Here is a 13,404-nt window from a genome sequence, read left to right as displayed (position 1 = left end):
CTGCCACAGAAATATCAATCAGAATATTATTAAAAGCAATACGTAATTTCAGTAAAAACTCACCTATTCGTTTTAAGAATGAAGGGGGTCCTAAGTCCGCATCAACTTTGTTTTTTGAGGATGTTGGGAGTCCTGGGTCCGCACCCACTTGGTGACGGAGTTATTATTTCTGACAGCTAATTATCTTGCAAGAGTCAGTTTGTTTTTAATGAAATTTTGACAGGTTTTAACAGCCCCCTCCCCCCTCGTCTTAGTCTTCCAGTAGGCCATCGACTGTTCGGCTCTTTCGGCTCCTTGATCTTTAGGCAAATCTGAATTCACATTAGTGGGGATTACATACCATGTAACCATCGAAGGTGACGTTCTGGCAATTTAATCACGATGGGAGTCGTACCCACAATCCAACCTAATATGCCATTAACCTAATGCAATATCTTCGTCTATATTTGCCCAAAGTGGATTTTATTGCCTTGAGCGTCGCCCTGAAAAAACCATTCGATCCCGTGATCTATGCAATACAGGAACAGAAAATACAAAGGTGTTCTGCTTCCAAGCGAAAGATGCAATACTTTTCCTGAACTTGACAGTGTGGTTATCATACACGCAGAAACATGTACTATTTCTATATTTTATTTTATTTATATTTATTTTATTTTCTATCGGTCTACTTAGGCAAAATGCATTTAATTCTTCCTCTTTTTCTTTCGCCTTTGTCCCGTTCACAAGCGGGGTCGGCTCGCCGTGATAGGTTTCGCCATTTGGCCCTATCAAATGACTGATCTAAATGCAATCTTGAGGCTATCAAATCGCTATCCAGCGTATAAAATCACCGTGTTTTTGGTCGTTCACCATCGACTTCGATGTTTAGACCAATCTTGGCAAGTGAATTCTCCTTAGCGCGAATTACGTGACCATTCCATCGAAGACGCCTCTCTCGCAGTTTTTCGACGGCAGGTGCAACCCCATATCTACAGCGGATATCTTCATTTCGGATGTGATCAAAACGTGTCACTTGTCCAACGCAACATCTTCGTCTCCATTACCGCAAGACCCCGTTCATTGCCTCTTATAGTTGGCCAACACTCAGAACCATAGAGAGCGACAGGACGGACAATATTGCGGTAAATTTTAGATTTGAGACGTTCGTTGATACGTCGATCACAAAGAACACCACTTGTGGAACGCCACTACATCCAGATTGCGTTAATGCGCGAAGCAATTTCATAACGCAGTTCTCCATTGACTGATAGCTTTGACGCGGGGCATTTAAATTGCTTAGTTCTGGGTAGGTCACTGCCCGCTGACAGTGATTGTGCCTGTTTCATGGGGATCGATCGACCGCGTTGCATGAGATGATCATTCCATTTTTGGGCAAGTTGCTCGAGATCTTTTTTGCTATTAGGTGCTAGGGAAACATCATCTGCAAAAGCAGTGTATAGGTCGCTGGACGTTGGACGTCGTGTGACAGTGTCCATAACAAGAACAAAGAGGAGTGGTGAGAGTGTGCTACTTTGATGAACACCAACAGAGACACAAAGCGGTTTTGATACACCCGCCACACTTCGGACTTTACTTTTCAGATCATGACAGAGCAACTGAAACCAGCGCACGAGTTCTTCTGGCAGTAAGCGTTGTCGTAGAGCATACCAGATGAGTGCATGCGGCACAGTCAAACGCTTTCTCTAGATCCGGAAATGCAATGTAAAGAGGCCGATGCTTCTCATTGTGTTTCTCCATGAGTAACCGTGCAGCGTGTATTGCGTCAGTAGTTCCGCAGTTCTTGACAAATCCGACTTGATTCACGGTTGTCAAGAATGTGTTCAAAAATCCTCATGGTTTTGGAAAGTAACCGGATCGGACGATAATTTGAACATTCTGCTGGACTACTTTTCTTTTTCCATATTGGAACTGTAATACCTTCTTGCCAGTCAGATGGTTTTCTACCTTCCTAAATAACCCGATTAAGGAGTTCACTGAGCCACAGTGTTGGGTCCTAGCTTTTCGCTTTCCAGAGCTCCACATCGCATGTGGTCAGGGTCTGTTGCTTTCCCCGATTTCATTCGTTTCATTGTATTCTCGACTTCAGTTGCGCAGCCTGTCGCGGGGCCTGTCCCCAAGACAGATCAGGTAGGATTTATAACTCCAATAACTAATAATTCCAATTATATATATGTTTATCTCTTTCCCTGGTCTCAGCATTTTATTTTTGTTTTACTGAGGATAGTACAAAGTACGTTGCCTCCAACCCTCCTCCTTTGGGCCGAGATACTAGCTCGTTCTGCCTTAAGTCTTACTATGTATACTTTACCATAAGAATAATTTGGAGGCACTAGGAATATCGGTCTTTCGTTGATTGGGAAGATACGTCTTCTCTCATCATCAAAAAAATGAAAGTTTCAAATATTGTTGAAAGTATGAAACCGTATTTTTTAAACAATGATATACTCCAGCATGCCTACCAAAACCCGGCCAAATTTTTGGAGCTTGGCTTGGAGTTTGGTGTTAACTGGTTTTCACTTGAAATCCACTATTGTATTCGCTAAAACGTGGAGTTCTTTTCAGGGACTCTTTTTAGAATGGTTCCTCGCCAGGTAGATATGTAATAACCCTAAAAGTCGGTATAAAATAATACAACCCAGAGCACATCATTTCAATATGATGATTACTATTACGTAGGCATCCCGATTTCACTACTTTGCATTGCATATGAACAAGAGTACTTCTGTTTCGGCTTGAAAAATTGTCCATACTAAAATTTTTATAACCATAGCTTTTACCCTTTCTGCAGTAATTTAAACACCCTACTGAGATGTGCATACAAGCACTGAAAACACAAAAGAATTAAAGATATACTCATCACACGCCCAAAAGTCGTAATTCATAGTATTCCTAGCTAGGAAATTCCTTCGTGTTCCCATATCAGGTTCAACGTTAAAAATACAGTCATTCATAAAACCAAGATCCCTCATTGGTATATAAAACGTATGTACCAATAAAAATATTGTGAGGTTTTCATAGTGGTTTTTATTCATGGTTACGAGCCACCCTCAGTAATAACCCATTGCAAGCACCCTATCAACGAGAATCATCAATGCTGAGGGTTTCAAGCACAGAAATCACCTGAGGAGAATAAAATTTCAAAAGAAAGCGCCAACCATCGGGAAATGACGGGAAAAACAGCACCTGAGGAGTAACACCATTATTTATATTACCTGCGTTGATATTTCCGAGAAGCACGGAATGCAGTTAAACCTTAAAGTGAAATGAAATCATTAAACGAAATCAAATGAAAGGAAATCGGATTACAATTCATCATCCAATGCAATATAAATATAAAACGGGACATAAAAAGTAAATATAAATCAAATGGAAATAATGGAAAAGCTATTTAATTCTCCAGGTTTTAAATTTCGTAATCAACACTCATTCATTTATTAGATCCCCTAGTCTATACTTAACACTACGTGCCGTAAGTCGTCATGACGAGAAAATCGTTGGAAAGTTCATTTGAGAAAAGCTGTGTCCTCGGCAGTACACCCTCTCTCGTTACTATGCTCGTTACTCGACTTGGTCCTTTACTTACTCACCCCCTTGAACGAAAAACCTATTTCGGCAACGAATTCGCGGTTAATAAATCTTAACGAAAAACTTCGTAATTCACATTTCGTGTAATATCTAAACGTATTTTAGCTAATTAAAGGAATGGAAAAAGTGGTGGGGATGTTTTATGAGAGATTCAGATTGGAAATACTTAAAGTCCTTCGGAGGGAATAAACATAATGAAAAACACCTCTACGGAGTGCAATTTCGAGTGGAATTAACGCTCGTAAATTTTTCAATAAATCAGTTCCAATCATTTCATTTCTAGATGGTGTTTCCTTTGAAGAGAAATTTCCATTTGCTGTATACTACTAATCAGGCTTCACGCTTTATATCCTTACTTTTAAATTTCGCACCTAAAGCGACGAGTAATAAAGTACTACTCGGTGAATTTCTCTAATTAGATTTTCTCTCTAGGCTTCTACCTCATCATTTATCGAGTGGTGTTGAAGCTCATGTTTACTGAGGGCCTTACTAAAAGGAGCATTTGGGTCCTTTGTATACCGGAAAATATAACTTTTAATGATTAGGTAAGCTTAGTGGCTTTAACAAAGAAAAATTCGCCGTAATTGGTAAAGCCAATTTAAATAATTGTTGCCTGCAGAAGAACTAATTTTTTCCTGTAAGTTTCAATGCAATCGTCTATTTAACTAGAGCCCATTCTTTCTTATTCTATTCTTCTTCTATTTTACTGGAACCCATATTTTTTTAGACATTTACTTCCATTCTTAATAAGTTTCTAAGATAAGTCCTTTCGCTAAAAAGGTGGGTCTGTTTTTCAAATTGACTGTTGAAACTCCATCCCAAATTGGGCGCCAAATGCCTTAAGTATTATTTTAACTTTATTTGCGGTTAAAATTTTTGTATTGCTGGATACATATTACTACCACAACATCAGCTCTCAGAATAATGGATGCGTAGACTTCGCAACGGCAGAACAAAATGTTTAAGTGTATTAATTTGGAGTCATTAAATTCAAAAACCCGATATGGGTATGATTTATAACGACCGAAAACCACGGGTCTGATACCTTAGCTGGGCTGAACCTAGGCAACAATTTTTTTTTTGTTTAAGGGTAGAATGGTCCTGAGTCTTCTATCTACTTAATGTTGGATCAGCGGACACTCTCACCCACTGCGCAAACTGCAGACCACCAAACCCAGCGGCTTTACTGCGTTTGCATGCATTGACCAAGGTGATTTAGCTTATATTTGAAAGAGCAGTCCATATCAGAATGCTACGGTGACTAGCCATTTTGCACATAAGAGGGGGAACTTCACCAGATGTAATAGCCACATTGTGAGTTGCTCATCAAGGCAAGTGAGGAGTCGACCATTAACGTTCCTCACAGGACTATCGAACGATGTGCACACCTTCAAGTTCTTCCACCTTGTGGCATTAGGTACTGAAATTGTTGCCATTTGCGGCAGCTTCTACTTCCCTGACCACAGTGATAATAATTTTCCTTTCGCCAGTGCGTCACGTTCGCCAATGCTCGCAGCGATTAGTAGAGTCTCCAATCCGAATCGATGTATGCTCAAGAAATGTGCCCCGAATAAGGACGCAGTGGAAGTTGCAGAAATTAGCAAACCGTTCACCTTTACCGCTACGATTGTCGAGATTGTGCTCCTCATCACAAGTCCGCGTTTGGTGTCTCAGCGCCTAGTTTGGCATCTAGTTCTTCCATCACGATCAAAATGTCATCTTCAGGAAGCCTCTCCTAGGGTAAGTCCAATTGCTCACAGAAAGCCTCCTTTGCCCCTAAATTGAAAGTATCCGTCGTTGCGTAACACTATACTATAGAGATGTTCCTTTTTTGAACCGGAATCTGGCAGTAATTTTTTTATCCGCAACCGACTCCCATATAATGAAGGGGTCCCCGGTGGTTGCCGTAAGCATCAATCTAATGCCTTACTTACCCCTGTCGTCTTTTACGACAAGCAGGAAATACCTTAAATGGATTCTTGATTCACACCTCATAGGGGATTTCTCCGTTTTCTTAGTGTAGAATAGCTTAATAACGAATATTATTAAAGCAACCCCACTTATCCCCTTGAACTCCGCACAGCCATTTAGACTACAGTGAATCATCCCTCTTCTTTTCTTAACCGGGCTAGGGACTGTCTTTGGTGAAGTTATTATGGCAATAAACCAATCGAAAAGAGAAGCTTGAAGGTTCGTTTTGGCTGTTTCTTTGGTAAGTCATCGTTATTATGTCATTATCTTATTGACTTCTGCTGTCATGTTTTTCACAAGTTTGCACTAATTTGTATACATGATTGATAGTTGAGGTCGATGCAGATTAAACTGTTTCTTGAACTGTTTGAAAAATTATAAAGAATTTCTTTTCATCTCTACTCCAATCTAAACTCATCATAGTGTACATAGTGTAACCATTCTTCCCTATAAATAATGAAACTGAGTCATTCTTTCTAAAATGAAATTGCAAGTTCATGTAGTCTGAAGCTTGTCTAGGAAGGCTAATTCATCTTCCAACGCTGATAACTACATCCATTGAAGCACTTGCCTCGGTGTACGGACTGTGTTCAGTGATCTCACATAAATTGATCTATATCCTACTTTAGTTACCAAATGGACCATTATTTAGAATGTTTCTTGTTAGTATCGCAGGTCAAAGGAAACCACTATACCATTACTTCGTGTAACAGTATTGATCTGAATACCGCCTGATAATTGCTTCTTCTTCTTTTTCGTTAACCATAAAATGAACATGTGACCCTTCGCAGATCTCCCCCTTCGATCATGGCGCTCAGATCACGGCTTAACATGCGCGTTCAAGGTCTTCTCCAAATTCAAATTTTGGCACGATCGCGACGTATCATGCATAATAAATAATAATCGTTGGCGCAACAATTCATATTGGATCAGGACCTTAAAGTGTGTTAGAGCACTTCTTTCAAGACCGTAACGGTACACTCCAGGAGGCAATGTGGTCAGCATTGCGCTCGCTCGAGATTATTACCCGGATTTAACTCAGGTACTCATTGACAGCTGAGTCGACTGGTATCCGACATCCAGTCAAGATAACAAATCCCTCTGCCACCAGTGAGATTTGAACCGCGGCCTTCCGCTATCATCACTTAAGCCATCCGGACACTTTCATGTATAACGAACGTGAAGTTATCTACTTGATGTGAGGTGGTGTGAAACGCCCAAAAGGACCCCTATACTTCCAAGTCTGACTTGCACAGGACAACCCAATACAGCTGCACTTAGATGCTGGTGGATCTGCACGCTCAACTTTCGACACTTTTTCTGTTCTCGTGACTGACCATAACCGAGCCGGAAGGTCATTTTGACTACACCTAACTTCTACGATCATTACAAGGACGATGTATTTCACAGTGTCTCTCTTTCAAGACATCTAGTTTTCTGCTGTTGTTGTTGTATTCTTTAACTACGTACACGTTGCTCTGGGGTCCTGTTCTCCTTCTCTAAGATGTAGCGTGCTACCATTGACTTTCTCGTCGCTTCTGATTCTCTCGTGTATTCTCACCAGCATACCGAAGTCAGTATTTTGGTTTGTCCTATGTAGTTCTCACAGCCTGAACAAGTTACTTTGTATCTGTATTTCCGTGGGCTCGTCTATAAATTTTCGATCTTTGAGGTGTCCAAGTCTGCTTTTCATTTGACACTAAGGAAAGCTGAGAGCAATTTGTGGATCGTTGAATGCGAGAATGCTATTTTGTTTGAGCTAGAATAGTTCAAATTTTCATGAATCGTTCGTTTTGGGTTGGCTGGGTTTCTTAGAAATGGCAAAGAGAATCCTTTTCTGTTCTCTAATGATTTTCAAAACTAGAAATAGGAGTCGTGACTTCCGATGTGTCTATTCTCCACGGCGAAACGTTATCGGCATACTTTGTCCCGATTTCAGAAAGCAGGCTTTCCAGTGTAGATCATTCTCAATCCTTATCATAAACAAGTCATTGAAGAAAGGTGACGGAGGGTTTCCCATTACTACACCTCTAATTCCTGTGAAAAATGTTCCTCTAAGAGTCAGGTATCAGGTGCATGATAGCATGTCCCGATAAGTTTCATTAGCATATCGGTTTCCGGTTTGTACGTCAGGGATTTGGATTTTTTCTTTCCTCAAAGTATAGAAGCGCATCCTTCAGTGGATGCTTGCAAAAAGCCTCCATGTTGAATGACACTAACCATTCATCCGGTGACGTAAACTCCACATTCTTAAGTTTCTTAATGAGGTCCTCTTCATCTTTAATCAATCTTTCACACGTTAGTCCAATTGATGATATTTTCCGTGGGCCAGTTTGTAACCGCTATAATTTCTCGAAATTCGTCGCCTGGTTTGTGAATCTTATTCTTGGCAGTACGGGCATAGGCCTTCTCAGTTCTCAGTTACGCCAATACTTTCTTTATCCTTTTACCTGAATCCGGCAAAGGGTCGTTCTTCAATTCAAAATATCCTCTTGCATGTTGTTTTTTTAAGAACTGCAAACACGTGTTTCGGATACAACATAGGTCCTTCTTCGGTGCTGGTTTTGTAATCTCGCACTGAAGAAGACACATGTTGTGTCCGAAACACGTGTCTGTAATTCTTCAAAAACAATAAATTTATAGTTTAGTTAGCGTTGCAGTCAGGCCAATGAGTATCGATGAAGTTCTTATATTCGTCAGTGGCAAATTTTTTTTTCCTAAATTTCACATACTTTGCAAAACATGCTACTCACTGAAATGTCTACCACTTTTGCAGTCAGCACTCCTATAGCAGCTACAACACCAAATAATGAAGAAAATCCCCTCTTCATCCAGGATCCGTCAATTGAAATTGCAATGTCTCCTAACTTATAACCTGGCTTGAGTACAATCCAATCATACAATAATCTGCAACTACATTAGAAGCTTCTCGTATCTTCTTAGGTAGCTCATTGAAGTAACTTGTTGGCGATTGGCATGTGCATGTCCATAATTCCACAAAACAAAGTAACACCAACATGACCTATTCCAAGCAACCTCATAGCAAAACACAATCTTAGGTTGAACTCATTTCACTCACATTTCTGAACTGCACTGAACTTTTATCATAGTCCTCGTTCTTGAGAGATCACTGACTGCACTTTTTCAGGACACTTTCTACAACTAACTGTTTCCAAAAGAACAGTAAACATCGAGAAGAACTCCAAAATGACATACACAAAATTCTGTGATGTGGAAGGAACAAATTCGTTGCTTGTACGAAGTTTTCTTGCAGACGTTGAAGTTTGAGCTTAGTTGGTTTCCTCCTTGTCGTCCTTCGAATGTAGATTCCCGTAGAATTCTTTTTTCTTGGAGCGTTCGCCCGTTAGTTCCTTGTTTTAGTTCCTTTCCGATCGATCGAATGAACTTTGGATATTTTTATTATTCATTTCATTATTCATTTGTCAAAATGAAGGTGCTTTACAAACAAAAACAACGTAACCAAACGGTTGTCAATAAACAATAACAGTAGCCTTTTAATAAATAGCACGAACACCTAGTTCGGTTAGTTTTGCTTTATAAAAGGGGTACAGCCCCTACCATGTAGGAAACTTCACGTCCTTGGTTCACTTACTTAAGAGAGGCGAGTGCGCGCCAGTCAATCCGCAGTTAACCAGCTGATAAGCAGAAAGATCAAAACAGACGACGCGCGCTAGCAAACAAACGACTGTAGTGGCGGGATTTTTTTGAATTCAGCGGTCGGAGTGCCCGCGTTTTGTTCGAGAAGAAGTGATTTTTTTACTCTCTACACTGTCTTCTCCCTTAATTAATTAGATATTTTTATGTTAGGTCCAATTTATGGGGGTATTATCCCGATGCTTTCAATTCTTTTCGCAATAGACTCAAGTATAGTTATTATCTGAATGACGGATGCAACCAAAAGGGTTAGACCCAAATCGATGTTTGTTTTTTTCTTTGTCGATAATGAGTATACCTACATATATACCTAGATGAAATGCCACTACAGCTAAAGATACTTTACGAAATAAATAATTTCATTAAAATCTGAAAAGAACGTGTTAATTCGCCATTACCACCGCTGCAAATTCTTCGACGACTACCTTTATATCCACAAACATGCCTGATATACTATAGATCCAATAAATATACTCTCTCCGATTGAATTTATCTGCATTTGCACGTAAAATTCATTTATTTCATTAATTTCGCAAATGGATTCCATGGTTTTTCGCGAACCAACCAAGCAAGTTTAAATAAATGTATATTTTTACTCAATCAGAGTGCAGCAACCGCAATCAAGTTGTAACGAATATTACCGACATGGAGACATTTTATGAAATCATATCAGAAAATATTCACTAAAAAGTGGAAGTGGAGTGCATCAACCTAAACAAAGATGAAAAATAAAAGCAATATAATAATCAGCGCTAATTCAATTTACAAATAAATATATCCGAGCAATACACTAACAGTAATATCACAAATTTAATATAATCGCCGTATTCAAAGCACTTAAGTTGTATTTACGCATATTCTAACTTAATCTATATTTACTCGTCTGTATCTGTGATAATCCAATCGAATCGATTCGAATCTATATCGAAATATTTAAATAATTTATGAGTGTGAGCAAGTTATTTCCGTCGATGATCGAACAATTTTATAGTAGATCTTTGTAAAGTCACAACAGTTCCTGCTCGCGGACAACATCTATATCTTCCATAAATCACGTGTATGTTCCGGAATTGTTTATCGAAATCCTGGGAAGGCAGAACGTCGAGTTTCGGCAAATTCAACCGTATTCAATGGGTACCGAAGAGTTCACCGATGTTTCGCACTCCAACAAAACGAACACAATCGCGAGATGATAGTCTTATAGGCTTGCGATTGAAAGGCAAATGCTGTCCTCTGTTTTGGGCACGACAACGATAGCCATGAATCGTGGAGAGCAGGAGATACTTTTCAGGCAGTCGCATAACCTTCGACTGCAGCAGGAGCAAGCGAAAGTTGCCCGCCAACAACTTCTTCCCTTGGCCCCGCCATCAAAAATGGCGGCAGGTCATCATAGACATCGTCACTATTCCTATGGAAATATTCATCAAGTTAGTAATCTTCATTCGCAAACGTACAATTCAAGATCATTTGGTGAGGATCGTCCTTTTGGGGCAGTACCATGCGATGATCTGGTCCTGTCCGTACTGAAAACCCCATTGAAAGAAACACCGACTACACAAACCACCCCTAGTACCCATTCCTGCGCTTATACAGCTCTGCAAGGATCCGAAGATGAATTGGTGGATGACGTTGAATCGGCACAAGAAACTCCAGAAATTATTGAAACCACAAAGTCCCCGTTTAATTTTCTACGAAGATTTCGTCCCGGACGAGCTCCAAGGTTCGAAGCACACCATAGACGGGTACCAACGCCAATACGAAGGAAAAGTCGAGGACGTACAAGATCCCGGGCGGACATCTTGGATGGTGTGTCGCGAGAAACGGAAGGTAAGCCATTTCATAAATTACTGCAAGATTACCTTTCATTCATATCAGCCACCATTCCCTAAAATCCATTTCTTTGATATTCTTTCACCCATTTCACTTAGCGCCAATCATTCATGACCCCAAGCCATTGGGTTTCTATTTTTACATTGGATTTATGATTGATTTTCCTCTCCATTCACATTGCAGATGACATGGTCACCGACGATGCAGACGCTACGATGAATAGTGATCCAACCCAACCCCCTGGCATACCCGATCCGTACTATCCAATTGCCTTACCAATAGATCAAGCATTCAAAGCGAAATACGTGTTTCATCATCGACGCGGTAAAACGTTCCAGGAACGACTTTATGTGTTCTTAGAGCATCCTGGCGGATGGCTGTGTTTCGTCTATCACTTCACAGTGTGAGTCATATTCATATTTTTCGATTGCTGCTATTTGCTCCCCTTGGAAGAAGGACGATTTCTGAACGCGAAATCAATTTATCTCTCACGCCAATTACGAAAAGGCATTCAGCCTTCAACATACATCGTCTGAAAACCTACAGGGATTTGTAAATCTCAATTGAGTTATATTTTATGAAATCGATTTAACCAGGAAAGAATGGAATATCCTTTCTGTGCCTGTAGAAGGCAAAATGTACCTACATACGATACATAGTACCAATCGTTCGTGGTTAAATAAACGCATAATAGCCAGCCCACTCCATGACACTTTATATCAACTCGGTCCTAGGTGCGAAGGATACACCGTGTATCCTGCAGAAAGTTTTAACAACGCTCTTCAACCTACGAGCCTTCAACTTTTGCCGTGTGCTTTTAACCTTCCTGGGGAATGTATTTCAAGCCATTTTGAATACTTCCCGCTATTGTGTCTATACTTCCCGTCATCGTGCCTAACTTTTCCTCCTAGCAAAGCTGTACCGTCGCTGATGGATATGCATTGAATATTCCAAGTAACTATTCATGTAGAGACAAAAGCCCCAAAGTCAATATTTGTGAAAGTTTATTGCATGTCCCCAGCGAACCCTGAGTTAACGAGGTTGGCATCTTCCGTTGTGGATAAACTGGAGAAGTGGAGGCGAGAAGAAGAAGTGTCTGCCATTTCTGCAAGTTGGTGTTTATGCATTCTAAAAGGTTATTTTTAGTGCGCTGGAAATGGATGTAGTCGATGGGAGTGTTATGTATTCTGGCGCTTTGTTAGAATCCTAGTAATGGAAAATAATACAATAGATAGTTGCAAGGTCACAAGGTTAGCAGATGAATCTTTCAACAAAGTGCTGGACGTACCCGCACTTCAGAGATCTAAATTAACCTTTAAGGTGTGAAACCTTGTTAATTGTAAGTAAACATATGTATATCTTCATCTTTTACCAACTCTAATATTAGAATCAGATGAACCATAGAAAGAATGACATTTTCTGAACAGAATAATTTTTACTAACTTCAGATACTTTCATTATGTATTTAAGATGAAGCATATTTACGGTTATGTACAAGCGGACTTGTTGGCAAAGAAAAAATAAGATTAGAGAAAACGTAAATGACAGCAACTATAATGTGGAAGTAATGGGCTAGTGTCTATCTAGGGTCGAAAATCACAATAGCTATGACGGTAAAATCCGTGTAGGGTTGTTGGCCAACAGAGCCTGTTTCACCTTACAAAAATAGTATTGTTTGAAACGTCTCACCATAGGGCCGAAGCTCTTACTGTACAAGACTATGATCTTGCCAATCCTTACATATTTCTCGAAAAACTGGGTTCTTGACAAGAAAATTTGCAAACTCTTTGCCACGTTCGTAGAAACCTCCAAAGAATTTTTGCCCCTCTAAATGAGGATGGACGATTCCGCAACCTCTATAATAATGAAATCTATGAGCGATACTACAGCCGTCCGGTTGTGGATAAAATCCGGCTCAATAGGTTACGGTGGGCGGGCCACTTAATCGTTATGGATGAGGATGATCCAGCCCGGAAAGTCCATAAGGGCAATATCTATGGTAGAAAAAGAAGACGAGGCAGACCCTGCCTAAGATGGAGCGATGATGTAAGTCAGGACGCCAGACAGCTTTTAGGGATATCAAATTGATGGACTTTCTTACCAAGGCAGGCCTAGACCGGATACCGATTGTTGCGCCATTGATGATAATAATAATAATAATAATCGTTGGCACAACAATCCATACTGGATCAGGGCCTTAAAGTGTGTTAGAGCACTTCATTCAAGACCGTAACGGTACACTACAGTACACTGTAGGAGGCAATGTGGTCAGCATTGCGCTCGCCCGAGATTATTACCCTGATTTGACTCAGGTACTCATTCACAGCTGAGTCGACTGGTATC

The 13,404-nt window shown here is 40.2% G+C and overlaps 1 protein-coding gene across 3 annotated transcripts in view; it reads left to right on the top strand.

The window, feature by feature from the left end:
- Nucleotides 1–13,404, top strand: part of LOC119648386 (potassium voltage-gated channel subfamily KQT member 1-like) — a 592,778-nt gene that overhangs the window by 418,975 nt on the left and 160,399 nt on the right. For 2 of the 3 annotated variants that reach the window (XM_038050124.1, XM_038050123.1), the window contains exons 2-3: nucleotides 9,836–11,058; nucleotides 11,245–11,464. The exons of the other annotated variant lie outside the window; for it this stretch is intronic. In XM_038050124.1, coding sequence (XP_037906052.1) covers nucleotides 10,455–11,058; nucleotides 11,245–11,464 — 824 coding nt within the window. In that variant the 5' untranslated portion in view covers nucleotides 9,836–10,454. The remainder of the gene's footprint in view (nucleotides 1–9,835; nucleotides 11,059–11,244; nucleotides 11,465–13,404) is intronic. 3 annotated transcript variants of the gene reach the window in all.

This window comes from Hermetia illucens, chromosome 2, assembly GCF_905115235.1.
Source record: "Hermetia illucens chromosome 2, iHerIll2.2.curated.20191125, whole genome shotgun sequence".
In the NCBI taxonomy this organism is placed as follows: domain Eukaryota; kingdom Metazoa; phylum Arthropoda; class Insecta; order Diptera; family Stratiomyidae; genus Hermetia; species Hermetia illucens.
Note: the sequence above shows the minus strand (reverse complement) of the source record. Positions and strands in the feature narration are given on the sequence as shown.